Genomic DNA, 18,656 nt, shown 5'->3' with positions numbered 1-18,656 from the left:
GTCTCAGTTCACATTTAGACAACCACCCCCTTTGTCCTGGTCAGAGCTGAGGACTACATTGGCAATCAGCGTGGGCCTTTTGATGTCAGATGGCTGGCTGAATGTGTACATGTGCTGCTGCCCGTGTCAGCTCACTATGCTTTATCCATTAATCTACAGTTGGTACAGCTGATAACCAAGGATGCACTGAAATGGTGTCATACCTGTGGAGGCACTGATTAGAGAGCTATGTACTTATTATGCCAAAGAAAGATATATTTGTTCTGGGAGGTACTACAGTAGGAGCAAAGGAACCTGTTGATCCCCAGATGTAAGTATTCTACATGTTATCCATTTACCTGTGGATTAAGCTTGTCATACTCCCCCCCCTTTTTTTAATTAATAAATAAATAAATAAATAATAATAATAAAAGAAATAAAAACATATAATCTTATACAAGGTCTCCTTGGCAAGAGTCTCAAATGCCTGCCACAAGAGGTAAATTGTCTTTAGGTAGTCATTAGTGACTGAACACTTGCTGGAAAACCACGTCTTCTGTTCCTACCATAAACTAGGATGCCATCTACTACCCATTTGCCCAGCATATCTCTTAAATCTATATTGACATATGCCTGAAACATGGAGGTGCACTGGTTGTCCAATTAACAGTAATAGGTGTTGATATTTTACTGTAATGCCATACTGTTACAATACTGTGGAAGAATTGTGAGGGCTTTCAATCATTGTATGTCATGGCATCAAAAGGCAATCATGAAGCAGAACTGCACTACACTCTATTGTATGATCTCTTTCTGATCTCTCTAAAATAGCTGGGTCATTTAGTGAAAACTATGATATCCTATGATGATTTTGTATTTGTAAGAAGCTGTGATCTGCAAAGACGTGAAACTTGGATGACAGGAATCAGAAGCTTGTTTACAAGCTACTAGTTCATGAAATTCTGAATGACTGAACCTGAATTACTATTTATTATTACTTGGCTATTATTATTAGATTAATAAGTGTAGTAGATTTAAATGTGACAACAGCCATAAAATGCTTGCTCAAGATTAGCATGTCTTCTTCTTATTTATGGTCATTTCTGTCCAAGCATACGTTAAGCCTACAAACTACTTTATTGCTTTGAGTTTCCAGGAATTAGACTTTATCTGTCAGGCAGCAGGGATGGATGCAAGAGCAGGTATAAACAGTTTTATTTAGAAAGCTCCCAAACAGCTCCAAATCATGAGGCACAAAAAAGAACAGGAAACAGGCAATGATAAGGTGAATAGCTAACAGCATGAACAAGGCAAGGCAAAAATCAAAAAACAGAAAATCCCAATACAGGATCAAAACCCAGAATATCAATATCCAAAGGCTTTGCAATGACTAGTAACAAAGACACAGAGTGTATACCTCACAATGAACTGAGTAGTTGTGTGTGTATTTATGGTGTGGTTCAGGTGTGTGTGATAGAAGGACGGTGACAGTGAATGTGGCAGAGTCTGTGTATGCTGGAAGTTGTAGTTTGTTGCAGCCATTTGTTGTGTTCCGGAAGATGTAGTGTGACACCTATGTAGGCGTGATGCAATCAGCATATTGACACAGCAGGTATATTTACATTTACATAATGTGTGATATAATACAAAAATATGTGATATCTTTAACAAAGGAAATTTTGTGAAAATTGGTTGAACAGAAAAACAAGTTACATGCAATTTTTTCAAGGTAGATTACATTTACATTTACATTTAAGGTACATATTCATTTAGAAGACACTTTTATTCAAATGAGGAAATACAAGCAAAGTGATATATCAAGTGGAGAACAATACAAGTAGTGCTACCAAGCAAAATTTATAATTGAGTTATAAAGAAGCAAAGTGTGCAGAGTCAAGGTGTAAGAGTCAGAGTAAGTTTTTTTTTTTTTTTTTTTTTTTTAAATAATGTGGGGGTTGGCATTTTAGGGGTTAATTAAGTGTTCTTGGAAGAGGTGGGTCTTTAGCTGTTTTTTGAAAATAGTGACAGATTCTGCAGTCCGGATTGAGGTTGGAAGTTCATTCCACCACTGAGGGACGGTTAGTTTGAAGGTTCTAGAAAAGGACCTTGAGCCAGGTTGAGTAGGGACTACTAAGCGTCGGTCATTGATTGATCGCAGATTGTGTGAGGGAACGTAAGCCTCGAGAGTATTGAGGTAGGGGGGAGCTGTTCCAGACAAGGTCTTGTACATGAGCATCAAGGCCTTGAATTTGATACGGGTGGCTACTGGAAGCAAGTGGAGGTAGATGAAGAGGGGTGTTATATGAGTTCTTTTGGTCTGGTTGAAGACGAGGCGTGTTGTTGCTTTCTGAATCATCTGAAGGGTTTGATGGAGCTGGCTGGGAGGCCTGAGAATAGTGTGTTGCATCAGTCCAGTTATGAGATGACAAAAGCCTGGACTAGTAGCTGTGTAGTCTGTTTGGTGAGATAGGGTCTGATTTTCTTGATGTTATACAGAATGAACCTACAGGATTATGCAGTTGTTGAAATGTGGTCTGTAAAGGATTAGCATTACTCCATAGATTTACAATGCATTATAAATGAATCTGGCCCTAATATATGCACTAATGTATTTCAATGTGGCATCTACAGATTTTCATATAGCTACCAGTTTACCATAACAAGTTACTAGCAAGGCCAAGCATATATTAGTGGTATAGCTCCAGAATGCCTTTTTCCCCACCCAGTTCCCATTGTCAGAGCCTGCACTGACATGGTTGGAGCAGTTCAGCAAGATGTGAGATCATTTGATGGTGCAGTGGTATTTTCAAACCCACTTTGGTCTAGATGCAAGGACAAAACAATATTGTCCTGGTTTCAACTAAAATCTTACAAACCATTTTTGTGGAAGTACACAATTTTATCACCCTTCTGCCATGCTTTTAAGAGACAGAATAATATTACAAAGGGAAAACAAACAAACAAAATTACCACTTGGGTGGTATTCCGAGAGTGACATCCAGGGCTTGTTAGCAGTATAAAGTACCTTTATTTTTGTGCTTTTATTATGTCCAGGAAACACTTCCCATGCTCTATAATCCCATCTTGTCCAAAGACTTGCAATAACAATAAATGGTACACCCTATAAAGATCTCAGCACCTTGTGGTGACTGAGGTCTGAGGAATGATCTAACATCACTGGGTTTTATCCAATAGTCTCTGTAGGCCTCTCTGAATCTGTAGAGCAAAGAAATAGCACATTTATTAGCAAAGGTTACATTTTCAGCCTCAAAAGTTTGGTATGCCATGAAGTTCCTGGAGAAGCAATCTCTCTTTTTTCAGTAGTCCCAGTAAGTACCTTTTCCAGCTTCATAAGGTTAATGGACACAGCAGAGTAGATCGTAGAAATATCCTCAGAGTTTATGCTGTTGTAATCATCTCTAAAATTGACAAATATCATCCAAACTGATCAAGAATCTTTTATTTCATCATAATAAAAGAACTGGGCATTGATGCATTTATCTTACCCATTATGAGTAAATTCAGCCATAGAGGCTAGAGAATGCAATTTCTTTTCCAAAGACATAATCTTGAAAGCCATGTAACACGAAGACAAAATTAAAATGCAGATTCTGTATGAGCAAACCAAAAGCAAAAATGTAACTTTTTTGTCAATTTTATATATTTTTCAACTTTAGGTATTTGCCTTTAACTGAATGAAGCAGAAGCTAGGAATAATAAGATAAATGACTCACATAAATAGGTACACCTTCAGAAGAACATTAAGCAAGCTAGGTCTCCATATTTTACTGTCATAAACATTCCATTTGTGCTCTTAAGGATGGACAAAAATACATTTCAGCAAATCATTGCTTTTTGTCTATTGGTCTAATGTTGTTAGATAACAACAACAAAAAACATTATTTCTCTTGCTGTATATGAGTTTCTGATATTTATTTTAACACATTAAGAAAACTTGAAACTGTTTTAGGGTACTCTTCATGTAAAAAGTTTCACAAAGTAGAATTTCCATCAATATAATTTTAAATAGACTCGAGGAAATAAACAAACCTGGCATTTTCTCATACTCTGGTGAATGTGGAGAGTCTGAGCTACTGCTATATCCCATTTCTTGTCTCCTTTGAACCACTGGACCATCCAAATCTGACAGATCTGCAGAGAAATTCTGCCAGTTCCAAAAGCATGATGTGTGTGATATTAAATTTGACAAATACAGAGTGAAATTTAAGACCTCTAGAAAAAAAAAGTACTTAGTTACCATGGGAAGTGTGGAAGGTGCTGTGTAATTGCCATCTGCAGAGGAATGAATAAGACTGTTTCCCAGACACTTGTCCTGTGACAAAATAAACACATGAGGTGTTAGCCATTACCCTGATTATAGTAATTAGCAATATGTTAAATGTAGGGACTAGATTTTTTTTAAAAACTATACTGTGTCAGGCACTCACATCCAAATGGGAGCACACTGACATCAAAATCTTGTATGTTGTGTCCCGGGACAGGAACGACACGAAAACATACTGTAAAACCATTAAACTGTCTTCATTACTAACTGTTTGCTTACTAACTGTTTACCACTCAAATGAAATCAAACTTACCCTTTCTTGTGCTGTAGCAATAATCAATGCATTTGGTACTAAGATGGCAGTTTTAGTTTTCTTTATTACTGATACAGATATAACTGGAATGGCAATCTGGAACATGTAATGAATTGAGTTAGGTTAATTATAAAACTGAACATAAATAAACTTTGTTTATATTTAACAAAATAGATTTTGTTTATTGAACAGCAAGGTCATCCAATGGACAAAAACAATGTTTAATAACTGTAAAATAAAATAGTTCTACAATATAAATAAGCCCACACTCGCAATGTCCAAATCAAAAGGACAATATAAAATATAAGACATGTCAAACTACACAAAAATACCTGAAAATATTAAGACAAAAAATATTTTCAAAAATGTGTAAAAGGGAAACACATTATACAACAAAATCAATATTGTGCACAAGTACTGAAGCACTGTATGCATAAAAAAAACCTTAACATTGGGTTTAAAATTGTTACATTTAGTTATCTGTAAATGCTATTTGAATACCTTGGTGTCTTTACCAAAGACTTTGGAGTGGAAACAGATCCAGTTATCAGACACAAAAAGTCTCCCTTGGTAAAGAATATCTTTCTGCAACGCACACGTGTAACCTATGGACACAATACATGATAGACACTGAATAACTTTACCAGTTTAAAAATAGACATTTACAAGAGCTGAAAAGGGTCTGAATAACACAGAAGACATGAAAATGCAGCAAGTCTTTTAATTTGTATCCATCTACAATTGCCTTTAATAAACTAACAATGTTAATAATGTTTGCTTACTTTGTTTCAGCAGCTCATTCTCACTAATGTCTTTGAAAATTTTGTGGTACTGGTTATTTATCCGAGGAAACTGAAACATCAGATGGAAATATTTGATCTGAACACCATGAACCAACAAAATTTATTTGATGAGTGTATAAACCTGGTTGTTGAATATAATTAATCAAAATGAACTTTTAAAAAATGTCACCGTCATTTATACACACAGTCACTTACATGGCAGCACTGTTGCTTTTTCCTTTCAGTCTTTGACTCAGTGTCACTTTGGACATGTGACAGTAATGAGGCATCAAATGTTTTGGACCTGCAACAACAACAACAAAAAAAGGATACAGAGCAAATAACTGTTTATGAGTTATTACAAGCCATGATATATAAGGTTTTGCAAAATGTTACACATAACCAATATGAGCTGCATTAGATGAGAATAATGACATTTTTCTTACAGAAATAATCATGTAGCCATACAGCCTTTACCTAATTAGTGTTGGTTTTCCTCTTCTTTCCAAGATTTCAGATTGAGTGTCCATTGATATGGGCACATTTGCTTTTATTATTTTCCTTGAGTTTTCCTCTCTTCCATTTTCATTATTATGACTAACAAGGTAAAGAAAACACCACAAATTTTAACTCTGCATTAAGCATGCAAAGATATGCATGATTAAAAAAAAAAAGGGATAAAAATTTTAAATATAAAATATTAATTTGTGTCCTGCGTTGGATTGGCACCCTGTCCAAGGTGTACCCTGCCTTGTGCCCTATGCTCTCTGGGATAGGCTTCAGGCTCCCTGTGACCCAGTAGGATAAGTAGTATAGAAAATGGATGGATGGATGGATGGATTATATAAACATAACAAAATTATGTTTGAAAATGGAAAAGTGACAGCTGCATTAAAAAGTATCTGTGCATATGATTAAAATTTTTATTTTTCAAATTATATGGGGGGGGGGGGGCGTGGGGGGCAGGATGCCCAACGGCACCTTTTAACAAATTTAGCACTTGTAGGTCTTGTAGTATCTGCTCCCCATTTCAAATTTGCTCAGCTTCAAGAAACAAATACAATGGTCTGGACTGATATTTGTGCTTTTTGAATGCAGCTACAAGATATCTTTTTACAACAAGACCTTTGCATACTGGATTTGTTTTTAATTGTTTTGTTAGCTTTGCCTTGTGAAATTGATTAATTTTGCATTATAATACATCTATAAGAACACAGGGATATAAAAGTGAGCACATTATATGAACTTACCATTGTAACACATGCTCATCCTGTTGACTGGGTAAAACAGAACATGTTAGTCTGACTGCATTGGTCCTGCTTCTGAGGACCAAGTCATCACAGCTAAAAGGTTTTTCCATCTCCAAAAGTCTGAAATGATTGTTCTCCCTTGATTTGCAAAGAGTCATCTGTGTTCTCAGATTTTAGTCAGTGGGGAGGTCTCTGACCCAAACACGGTCAGTTAATAAGTGATTTGTTTGCCTCTCTAAAACTACAAACACTGATGTGGCTGCTGTGGGTAAAGGTTACAATTCTGCAAATACTTGTCAGGTTATAAAATTCTCTGCAGGTACATTAGTACATGGAGGGTACATGTAGAGAACAAGCAATGTCTCGAGTAATATAGGCCTCTATCATATAAAATACATGACATACAGTATATACAGTACTTATAATACGTAAAGAATATAACATGATGAGAAGCAGGGGGCCATTACCGATTTGGAGTTTCCTATAACATCACATTCTGAATTGTTTTGTCCGTCTTATACCAAAGCAATTTGCCAACAATTATGATTTTTTTTATTTATTAATGAATACGCTCATACTTTTTAATCTGTTTACACTTACATTTAATGTTGTGGAACATTACATTATGATAACTATAAACAAAAAGCTTTACCTGAAAGTACTGAGACAGGGCAGGGCACAGACGTGACTTTCTGTGTGATGACTTTCTTCACCATAACAGACTGTACAGTCGGGTCCATACGTATTTAGACAGTGACTAACTCAGAGGAAAGTGCTGTCCGCCCTCTTCCGCATATCCATGCCCATGATTAGTTAATCTGTTAGGGAAGAGAGAGTATACCATCCCTCCCACCCAAACAGCATGGCCAGAATCTTGCATCTTGCAACAGCATTTAATCACAGTTCCAAATTCACAAGGCAGTATTAAATAACAATAAATTAGGCTTATTTCAAGTCTTTTTTTCACATTGCCTAATCTATTTGTTTCCTAATGTTTTTGTTTTCTTTTTGTACAAGCAACAATGATATTGAGTTTATTGCAAAAGTTTGACTACTGTCTTTTTCCTGGTGTTTTTGATGGTTGCTTTGACAATAACACATTAAGTAGAAATGCTCTTTTTCTTTTCTTTCTACCTGGAATCCATACTGGTGAAATAAACTGTATAGGCTACTCCAACCACTAGAGTGCGCGTTTGAACCAAGAAACGGGGTTACTGTGTCACGTGATGTTGTCGTCATTAACATGCGGCGGCCGACCTTGTTGTACATATGTCTGAAATCATACCCTATTCACTAGGTAGTGCACTATTGGGGGAGTTTTTTCAATTTAGATTCACGCATAAAAACACTGTGGGGGATATCTGGTGAATTCCTGAAATTCCACAATGCACTATAATAGGTTAGAGTCCAAACGATAAACCTTCGAGGGTAAATAACACCGTAATGCAGTTTAGGGAATAGGGAGCAGGGCACCACTTTGGAAGAAGAATGTTAATTATTTACTCCTACCCTACGTCTGCAAGCATATAGCCTAGTGCTTTCTCTGTGCCCTTGGTGTCAGGTTTGAAAGCTTAAGTTTAAAACATTTGAAAACGCAAATAATTTTAAACGTGTTATATTATACCCAGAGACCCACTTAGCCTAGTCAGAATTCTGCTAACCGAAAGCTCTAACGTCACATATTACCACCTGACTGTAAAAAGTAAGTAATAATTTCCAATATGTACTTAAAAGCAGTGGGGGTTAAAAAATTTTTTTTTTGAGTGCTAGAAGCTAGATATATAGGTGTTGTTGCTGTTTTTTTGTTGTTGTTTTGTTTTGTTTTGTTTTTTCATTTAAACGGACAGTTAATTCATCCATTTCTGTGTGTCACAATGACGTCATTTTTTAATTTCAGTACTTAAGATATGACAAGTGTTCAGATGAGTGCTAAGGATGAGATGGTTGAACAGTTCCTGGATTGTGCTTCCAGAGGTGACTTGGCCAAAGTTTCTACTATGATCTCTCACTCCAGTCAACTGCTCAATGAAAGTGGGAGACAAGGATGGACAGCCTTAATGTTGGCTGCAAGAAACGGACACTTTGATGTGGTAAAAGCGTTACTTTTAAATGGGTAAGTTATTTTATGAGTGTTTACATACATCTTAGGTGTTAATGACATGTTTGCTAGTGACATGAAGGTAGTGTGTAGTCTCAACATTACCAGAGACGCTGTATTAGGCCCATGAACACGACCCTAAACCACACCTGCTCTTCAATGTGTCAGGATTTTAGTCTTTTTCACTGTTTGAATAAAAGTGCTGAATAAAAAAAAATATAAAGTGGATTTTAAACTGATTGATTTGATACAACTCCTTCAAGTAACAAAGTGTAATTTTTTTTGACTAAAAGGAACTTTTCTTGTCAACAGGTGTAATAAAGACTTGGTGAATAAGTCAGGCCAAACTGCTCATGGCATAGCAAAATTCTGGGGACACGGACACATTGCCCGTTTCTTAGCTAGCAGTGGGGATGTCGCACATCATGGGATTCTACCAAGCAATAAATTGACAGACAATGAAACATACTTCAGTAGAGAATATCTCAACAGAATGAGTGATAAAAGGACTGACTCAGAATGGCTTTCAGCTAAACAGTCTTCTTCAGAAACAGTGTTCATTGTGTTTCATAACTTAGACCCTTTTGTTACAGCACAGCCAGAGGATATTCAACCTAAGTTAAAACTGTACAGGTTTGGAAGGGACTCTGTGAAAGAGGTACTCCATCAGAGTGACACGATGGTTATTTTTCTGGGAGTAGAAAAGCAGGAATGTTCACCTTCTTCACCATTATCAAAGGAAGATGGACTGATTGCATGGTTTGCTCTAAATACCAAGAAGAATCCAACAGAAAGTCTTAAGTTCACAGGTTCAGACAGCTTCTTCCTTTCAGGGCCAATGCCAAGGCTCCTAATGCTAAATGAAGATGAAGCAGGTGGGACATCCATTTCATTAGGTCTAAGAAAGCAGTGTGTTTATTTAGTGTTTTATATATTTATACTTTTTATATAATGTTTAAGGATAATCAGTAACTTCTGAATAAAATTCTAGTTCCAAAGGCATGAATCCCATCTACTAACTTTGCTTCTTATCCACAAATAATTTAATTTTGTTCTTTATTATTTTTTTATATGCACAGGTATTGTTGCACAAGCCAGGTCTGTCCTTGCATGGCACAGCTGGTACAGTTTTTGCCCAACCTGTGGTGGTAAGACCAAAGTGGATGAAGGAGGTTACAAAAGAACCTGCTTGACAGAGGGCTGCAGGAGTCTTCACGGAATCCACAATACCTGTTACCCTAGAGTTGGTAATTAACCTCATAGTTGTTTCTGCTATCTGTCAGAAATCATGATTCGATTTACCAGTGAATTTAATCACCAGATTTATGGGCTCCTTATACTACAGATCCTGTTGTGATCATGCTGATCCTTCACCCAGATGGGAATAAGTGCCTACTAGGAAGAAAGAAGGCATTTCCTCCAGGAATGTTTTCATGTCTTGCTGGGTTCATAGAACCAGGTAGACAAAAACTACTGTAAGAAATTTGCTCTTTACAGAAAATGTAAGATTCATTAAGAGATAAAGAAACAAAGCAACTGATCATTATAAAATTGTGTGAGAGTAAAAAAGTATAAAGTATAATTATAAATGCTTGAAGGTTGGAAGTTTGAAGCTATATATATATATATATATATATATATATATATATATATATATATATATATATATATATATATAATGAGAAGCAATATATATTCTCCTCATGACTGTGAGGGTTTCCTGCCACCTCCCAAAATACATGCATGTAGGTAAATGTGTGTGTGTGCGTGCAAGTTAGAATCAGCAACCACACAGAGAAACCATGAAGAACCCTCTGTTTGCACTTATGTAGAAAAACTGCATATCTATGCTTTAATTTATACTGGCTGTTATATTGTCGACATCTGAATTGTCTTGTAAATGAATTAGTTACTGTGCTTGTTGGAACAGGTGAGACCATTGAAAATGCAGTAAGGAGAGAGGTTTTAGAAGAGAGTGGAGTTACTGTTGGCCCTGTCCAATATGTCTCCTGCCAGCCATGGCCAATGCCGTCATCACTCATGATTGGTTGCTTTGCAGTAGCAACGTCTACAGACATAAAGGTTGATGAAATTGAAATTGAAGATGCTCGCTGGTTCACAAGGCAAGAGGTAAGAGTCTGAATTTTTTCTGTTCTACAGTTTTACAAAGCAATAAAAAAGATGCAAAATATATATTACCTTAAAAACTTTCCTGACTCTTTGGAAAACAACATAATGTATTTTAATGAATTACTTTCCTTTATATGCAGTCTGGAAAAGGTTTGACTTTTGTCACAATTTACCCCAAGGGTAGGTTGAATGAGTGGGCTAAGTTAAGCAATTTAATGGACATACAAATGAATAAACCACTTTTTAAAACACCCATTCTCTTATTCATTGAATAGGCAACTATCTTAAAATCTTGTTTCTACTTTTTTCATGAAATTAACATAACTCTGGACCTCAGTTGAATTCACTTAGAAAGCAAAAAACATATTTATGGACATAGATTGCTTACTACATTGTTTGTGATGTCTTCCACCATAACAAAAATAAAATGGTTGTCTCTTCATGAAAATACAGCTATACAATTCATACATGAAAATGAGATGATTAAACAATGTAAAACAATACATGTAGTCAATTGGAGAATTTAGTCCAAGCAATGGAATTTTTGTATAAATTTCTCAAACCTATAAACATCTTCATTCATTTTTGCAGGTAATAGATGCTCTTGTAAAGGGTAACCAAGCAGTTTTTTTCATGCCTCCAAGACAAGCTATTGCCCATTATCTTGTGAAACACTGGATTGGTATAAACTCAAACCTTTGAATTGAATGTTACTAGGGTGTAATAGCATGATTGTGTTTTCATAATTTGCCATGTGTTTGGATGATATGAGGGAGTGAGATGAGAAACAAAAGTGTATCTTATACCAAAAATCTGATACCAAAACTCTTAAATTAATATAATTATTATGAATAAATTGTGATATTGCTAATAGATGTAAGTGACCACACTGTCATTTTAACAATCTTACAGATCACTACACTTGGAAGTTCTACTACTTTTCATTCCAGACTGCCAGGGTGGATCCTGTTAGAGCTGGTGGTGTATTTGCCGTTTACTTGTTTTCTAGCAAAGTAGCAACAGCAAATTTGTCTCCTTGTGTCCATGTCTGGGTAGCCTAGAAAAGCTCCCACTTTATCCTCCTAGCCCTCTTTTCCAGGCTTATGTTGTCAAGGGGTTGAGGTAGTGAATTGACGGATGCTGAGTACAGGGCTCTTGTCTGGCCAGCTTCATCAGGTTCTGTTATGATATCAGAAGATGCGTTCACTGCAGTTTCTGTAACAAAGTGGGTTTCACAGGCTGGAGTTGTTGGCCCCATGTGCAACCCCCAATCTGGAGGACCAGGGGCTGAGTTTAGTCTAGTCCCTCCCCCAAGACCTGTCTGGCATGGATATTCGTCCCTGCCAGCAAGTTCCCTGGGATGTGCAAGCAGGTCCACCTATGACAGCCCAGGACCAGATGATTGACCAGGATAATTGAAAATACTTGAGTATAGGGCTCTTGTCGGTTTATTTCTTGCTAAGTCCAATCTTCTAAAATGAGAAAGATAAGCTCCTTGGCCAAGTTGCCCCAGCAAGAACATAAAGAGGTAGAAGACATAGCTGAAGAGGAAGTGCAAGTGTCTTCACTACCAAAATGCAAGAGAGCAGTGATGAAGTGAAAAGGAGAGCTCAGTACAGCTACCTTGCACAGAGTGCCGAGGTGTATTTTCAGTGGCTGTATCTCATTCTCTTGAAGGTGAGTGCTGCTAGCCCACCATTGTCTGAAGATCATAATGTAATGAAGGAGTACAGCACAGGAGTGATCGTGAACATGCTACAAATTGGTATTAAGCCTGCCTTGGCAAATCTAAAGATTGATCCTCTGCCAGACACAGCTGAGCAAATGCCTAATCCATTATGTGGTACATACATTCAAGCAAATTATTGGGTTGTTCCACAATGTACTGATTTCATTAATAAGCACTTACAGTCGTGTGGAAAAAATAAGTACACCCCATGGAAATTGTGTGTGTTTTTTTTTTTTTTTTTTTTTTTTTTTTTTTTTTACATATTTGGACAAACAAACATTTGATCCTCTTTGAAATGGTGTCTATTAATAAAGTTGATACACTCTATCGAATAACACACAAAATTGACATTTTGTAGTAATTTTCACAATTTAAATTAACAAAAACAGATCAGTCACATGGAATAAGTAAGTATACCCCTACATCACACCTTCAAATCCATATAATATTAATCAGGTGCTCAAGATTGGAACCTAATTAGGGTGTGCACCTGTCTTAATTATACCTCTCTTATATCTAGTGACTGGTGTTCATTTTGCTGGAAGGTTATGGAATGGCCTAGACAAAGCCTGGATTTGAATCACATTGAAAGTTGTGGGGGAGATTTGAAGTGGGCAGTACATGCAAGAAAACTGCAAACATCTTGCAACTGAAAGAATATTGCATGGAAGAGTGGTCAAAAATTCCAGCAAGCCTGGTGGACAATTATGCAAAACAGCTACAAGAAGTTATTTCTGCTAAAGGGGGCAATACTAGCTTCTGAGGCCAAGGGTGTACTTACTTTTTCCACAGAAAAATATCACATCTATTGATATTTCTGCTGAATAAATTATTGAAAAAGCTCATTTTTTTCTGTACTTCAATTTCATTAATAGGCACTGTTTCAGAGATGATCAAATGTTTGCTTGCCCATATTTCATGGAGTGCACATATTTTTTCATATGACTGTATGTCCATTTTAATGCAAACTGAACTTGAATTGTGATAATAGGGCATGTATTGTGGCTGCAGTTGCAGAATATGAGAGCTAATACACTAGTTTAAAAAGCATGTAAACTGTCCAGTAAAAGTTCTATCTCTAATATGACCCTTGAAGAGATAATGTCGACAACAGGAGGCACTGCAGTGCGTCCAACAGTCTTAGCAACCAGTGTTGCTACATTCAGGCTGAACAGGCCATGATTCTACTTGTTACTGACAGGCCTGCTTTACCCTCTACCCATCAGACTGGAAACACTGTCCCAGATGAATGGGACACTGTATCAAAGCATAGTATGAACAATTATGTGTTTGGGCCCTGCAAGCAACTCCAGCATACTAAAATGTTCACAAAAGGGTCACACACACACCCTAGTGAGTGTGTATGCTCCATCTACCTGAGATGTGCAGGCAAATTAAATGCTTTCTCACTGTGGTGCAAAACACCACAGTGTTTTTGGCAAAGTTAGCTTTTTCATTACAGCCAGATGAAACCTATTATGTTATGGGTTAACCCAGCATTCCTGCCAAAAGTGTTGATGTTGCATTATAATAATACACCTGTCATTATTATACTGCATGTGAGAATGTGCCAAACCTAGTCCTATGTCCTGTGAGGGCTTTTAAGTGGTATGTGAAAGTGACAGCAAGCTGGCAGTAGACTTGCCATGATATCATAATTTTCACACCTGTACGATATCCCTAGTTCAAACCTGTAATACCGGTATTAGCCCTGGTTGGACGCTAGATGGTGCTATGGGGTAATTGTGGGTTGTTACATGCTTAATGTTGGTGTTTTATCACCTCTCACCTTAGCTGTTTCACCTATGAGTGATGAGTGCGAAGGTGTGCAAATAAATTTGACGTGTTCCCTCCTCTCACTGAAATGTTTTTCGTGCAATTTCTGCAGATGGCTCCATCCTTGTTTTCAATATTTTACTTTTGTGCTGCCCCTCTGACCTCGCACAGTTGTTCCTGTCAGTTAAATGTAATGTCTTCTGTCAGTGTGTGTGCTATGCTGCATCAGTAAATAACTTTCAATGCGTTCATTTAATTAAATTTATCATGAGTTGCAAACTCTTCATTAGGCGACTATACATTATTTAAGGCTGTTCTATTTTTTAGGATATTGATATAGGAACTGTTATTATTAAGTAAGTTTCATTCATATTGTTTCCCCCTATAAACCAGTATAAAATTTCATACCGGTATTGTCCCTCATAACTGGTATAACCAGGGTGACCCTATATTTTGGCAGTTCTAGCTGGCAGGTCCAAGTATAGGTCTCTGTGGAACATAAATGGACATTTTCCAATCAGTGGGCATCATCAGACTGGATAGGCGTTGTTCAACCATCAACCAGGGTTTGGGTTATTTAACAAATCAGGTAAAGCGGTTAAAAAAACAACAAAAAACGCCTATCCCGGTTTGAAAACGTCCAATAATTGGAAAACGCTTTTTTTTTGTTCTTCACAGACAACATACTCGGCAGGACACTGAACTCTGTTTGGCTCTGCTGTCTAAAGCTTAACCTATTGGGTAAATAATGTGATTGCACAGGCATACTTGAACACAGGTCAAGACGTACCTTCTTCCATTAAATACCATTTGATGCACAGCATGTCTCCTTTCTGGGCAGCACTAAGATAAGTGTCACTCAGAAGGAAACTCTGGTGCTCTGGAATGAACGGTAGTAGAACAGAAGTTTATGTATGCAACTGTGGATCTGCAAGTTTTGAGTGCAGTACCACCAGGCCACCTGGTCCCTTTGGGTGACCAGAATGGCTGGAGGATGGGGCTGATGTAGCGAGGACCTTTTATAGGCTACCATGGGTTCAATATGAGGTCAACTTTGCTAATGGCCTTTGGCCACAAATATGGGAAAATGGGAATACGTCACTATTTCCCAATGTAACCACTCTCCATTCAGTCATAGAGACATGGTTACATATCCTTCTAAAGTCAAGATAAAGAAATCTTCACCATGTTGTTTCAATTATTTTCAACTTTAAATATTTTTTTCAAGTGGATATAAATATTTGTAATGTCACGCTATACTGTGTAATAAAATCATGTGATGTGTAAAAGTAAATCATGAAAGAAGTTGAAAAAATTGTGTGTTTATTTGAGACATTTACAACATACACTTTTAAGAATGGAATAAAACATGACTGTAAGTGATGTTATAGGTATGGTCTGATGCAGCCTTATGTGAAACGGAGGGCTGTTACCACCCTGGAGTTGATTGTTTTCCAATAACAGCACATCAAAAGTGTTTTTATTCATTTTATAACACACCAATTTGCCAGTGATTATTATTTTTTATTTATTAAAGAATGACACATCATACATTTTAAATTGTTTTATATTTACATTTAATGTTGTGGAACTTGTGAAACAAGTCATAAACTTGTCATTTGCCTTGCAGCTGGCACTTTTGTCTTGTTTTTGTAGAAAATTAATCAGCACCTTCTGACCATTCAGATTTGAGAACTCAACAGCACTGTTGTAGAAATCATTAATATGCCATTGTTTCTATAGTAACTTTTTTTTTGTTATTTATGAAAGAATTTTTGTTCTGTAAGAAGAGTGACCATTTGTAGCTGTTATAAGTATTAACAAGAAGTATGAATGTCCTACAACATTATGTACACTACCAGTCATTTTTGGATACACTTGAATGTTTCTCATGATCTTAAAAATCTTTTGATCTAAATGTGTATGATTAAATGTTTGAAATCGCTGTTGTAGCCAAAAATGTAATTGTGCCAACATATTAATTTCTTTCATTAGAAAACTAACATTTTATTTTAATTTTATATTATAAACTAAAATATATTTTTTTAAAAACGGGTGACTTGGAGCGAAATATTCCGAAAAGTAGCCAATAAGTGTCCAGCATAAATAGGAACTCCTTTAATACTGTTTAAAAATACTGTTGGATCTCAGGGGGATTCCTCAAGAAATTAGTTGAGAAAATGCCAAGAATACATTCTAGGCAAAAAGGGGTGTCTACTTTGAAGATGCTAAAATACTAAATTATTTTGATTTATTTTGGATTTTTTTATCACAACCTAATTCCCATAGTTTCATTTGTATTATTCCAGAGTTTTAATGACTTTATTATTATTCTAAAATGTGGGGAAAATAATAATGTGTGTGCCTAAACTTTTTACCGGAAGGGTAGATCAGTATGAATAGTATGTTGTTTGTTAATAATCTTTAAAAAATTATATAGTTGGTAATATATATATATATATATATTTTTTTACACACACAGTGGGGGAAATAAGTATTGAATGTGCCAACATTTTTTTCAGTAAATATATTTCCAATGAGGTTATTCACATGAAATTTTCACCAGACATCAGTATTAACTCAGGATAAAGAAATCAAAACATTAAAGTCTATAAATGAAGTTGTGTGGAATAAAGTAGAATGAGACAAGAAAAAAGTATTAAACACGCTAAGAAAAAGCAGTTCTCCAAAACAAGGAATCAGCTGAAATCCGTAAGTAGTTAGAAAGTAATTATACCTACTATCTGTTCAAATTAATATCAGCTGGGTTAGTAATTTGATGGTCTATAAAAAGGCTGTTCATTACCAAGGTGTCACACAAGAAACATCTCATGATGGGTAAAAGCAAAGAGCTCTCCCAAGACCTTCGCACCCTTATTGTTACGAAACATATTGATGGAATCAGATACAGACATATTTCAAAACTTCTGAATCCTCCAGTAAGCACCACTGGGGCCATTATCCGCAATTGGAAGCAACATCACTCCGTCATCAACCGGCCACGCACAGGAGCTCCCTGCAAGATTATTGACCAATGATTCAGAAGAGTAGCCCAAGAGCCCAGGACCACTTGGAAAGAGCTCCAGAAACACTTGGGGGCAGCAGATACCATCGTCACAGAGAAAACAATAGGCAATGCACTCCACCGCCATGGCCTCTATGCACGCTCACCCCGCAAGACTCCATTACTAAAGAAAAGGCATGTCAAAACTTGTTTAAAGTTTGCTACAACTCATTTGGACAAGCCTATGAAACACTGGGAGAGTCTAGTCTGGTCAGACGAGAGCAAAATTGAGCTTTTTGGTTGTCATACTACACACCATGTTTGGAGAAGAAATGGCAATGCACATCACCCTAAAAACACTAAACCAACAGTGAAGTTTGAAGGTGGAAGCATCATGGTGTGGGGCTGTTTTTCATTGCATGGTACTGACAGACTTCATATAATTGAAGGAATGATGAATGGAGCCCTTTACTGGGAGAGTCTTGAGAAGAATCTGCTGCCATCCACCAGGATGATGAAGATGAGACGTGGGTGGACCTTCCAGCAGGACAATGATCCAAAGCATACAGCAAAGGAAACTCTCAATTGGTTTCAGAGAAAAAAATCAAGGCATTAGAATGGCCCAGTCAATCACCTGACTTGAATCCAATTGAACAAGATTTAAAGACAATATGTTTAGAAGAATGGGCCAAAATCACACCTGAATATTGCGGTCGATTAATTTCTTCATACAGGGAGTGTCTTGAAGCTGTCATTACAAACAAAGGCTTCTCCACTACAGTAAGTATTAAATAAATTTCAGTTAGTGTGTTCAGTACTTTTTTTCCTGTGTCATTCCTCTTTATTACACATAACTTCATTTATGGACTTTATTGTTTGGATTTCTTTATATGTGTGGATTTCTTGAGTTAATAGTAAAGTCTGGTGAAAATTTCATTTGAATATACTCATTGTTTTCAGTAAATATATTTCCAGTGTTGACGCATTCAATACATATTTCCCCCACTGTATATAGGAATAAAAAAATAAAAAATAAAAACAATTTGTACTGATGCACATTCCAAGTGCATTAAACCACCCTGTCACTGATTTTTTTTTAAACTATAACTGCACACTGCACACGTAGTTGCATATTATTCGTTACATACACACTGCATCAACTGAAAGTATAGTTCCAACAAAATTATAATTTCTTGCAGTATACTAACAACATATTAGCAATGATATCTGACCACAAATGAATATTATACATATTAAAATGGGAATCATTGTAAGATTAAAATATATATGACATGCTATATACAGTAAAT

At 36.4% G+C, this 18,656-nt stretch overlaps 2 protein-coding genes across 9 annotated transcripts; one reads left to right on the top strand and one right to left on the bottom strand.

Moving 5' to 3' along the window:
- Positions 1-1,177: 1,177 nt before the first annotated feature.
- LOC128607799 (GRAM domain-containing protein 2B) lies at positions 1,178-7,501 on the bottom strand. Of its 5 annotated transcripts, none has more exons than XM_053624975.1 (14): positions 7,262-7,501; positions 6,610-6,729; positions 5,837-5,956; positions 5,576-5,663; positions 5,360-5,429; positions 5,079-5,182; positions 4,578-4,673; positions 4,428-4,499; positions 4,238-4,312; positions 4,030-4,144; positions 3,714-3,792; positions 3,486-3,590; positions 3,317-3,398; positions 1,178-3,195 (listed from the first exon to the last, which is right to left on the bottom strand). In XM_053624975.1, the coding sequence occupies exons 2-14, from the start codon at positions 6,717-6,719 to the stop codon at positions 3,154-3,156; spliced, it is 1,158 nt and encodes a 385-aa protein (XP_053480950.1). In that variant the 5' UTR covers positions 6,720-6,729; positions 7,262-7,501; the 3' UTR covers positions 1,178-3,153. The 5 variants fall into 5 exon arrangements, 4 of the variants coding, with proteins under 4 accessions (XP_053480950.1, XP_053480952.1, XP_053480949.1 ...); XM_053624977.1 differs by having other exon boundaries at positions 6,610-6,636; positions 7,262-7,499; XM_053624974.1 differs by lacking the exon at positions 7,262-7,501 and having other exon boundaries at positions 6,610-7,207.
- Positions 7,502-7,643: 142 nt separating this feature from the next.
- On the top strand, positions 7,644-16,320 carry nudt12 (nudix (nucleoside diphosphate linked moiety X)-type motif 12). 4 transcript variants are annotated; one of them, XM_053624970.1, is made up of 7 exons: positions 7,644-8,311; positions 8,507-8,722; positions 9,020-9,582; positions 9,787-9,954; positions 10,053-10,166; positions 10,638-10,837; positions 11,429-16,320. In XM_053624970.1, the coding sequence occupies exons 2-7, from the start codon at positions 8,517-8,519 to the stop codon at positions 11,537-11,539; spliced, it is 1,362 nt and encodes a 453-aa protein (XP_053480945.1). In that variant the 5' UTR covers positions 7,644-8,311; positions 8,507-8,516; the 3' UTR covers positions 11,540-16,320. The 4 variants fall into 4 exon arrangements, with proteins under 4 accessions (XP_053480945.1, XP_053480947.1, XP_053480946.1 ...); XM_053624972.1 differs by having other exon boundaries at positions 10,638-11,511; XM_053624971.1 differs by lacking the exon at positions 7,644-8,311 and having other exon boundaries at positions 8,319-8,722.
- The last annotated feature ends 2,336 nt before the right edge of the window (positions 16,321-18,656 follow it).

Source organism: Ictalurus furcatus, chromosome 5 (assembly GCF_023375685.1).
Source record: "Ictalurus furcatus strain D&B chromosome 5, Billie_1.0, whole genome shotgun sequence".
Classification (NCBI taxonomy): Eukaryota; Metazoa; Chordata; class Actinopteri; order Siluriformes; family Ictaluridae; genus Ictalurus; species Ictalurus furcatus.
The sequence above is the reverse complement of the archived record's forward strand: the minus strand, read 5'-3'. Positions and strand labels throughout refer to the sequence as shown.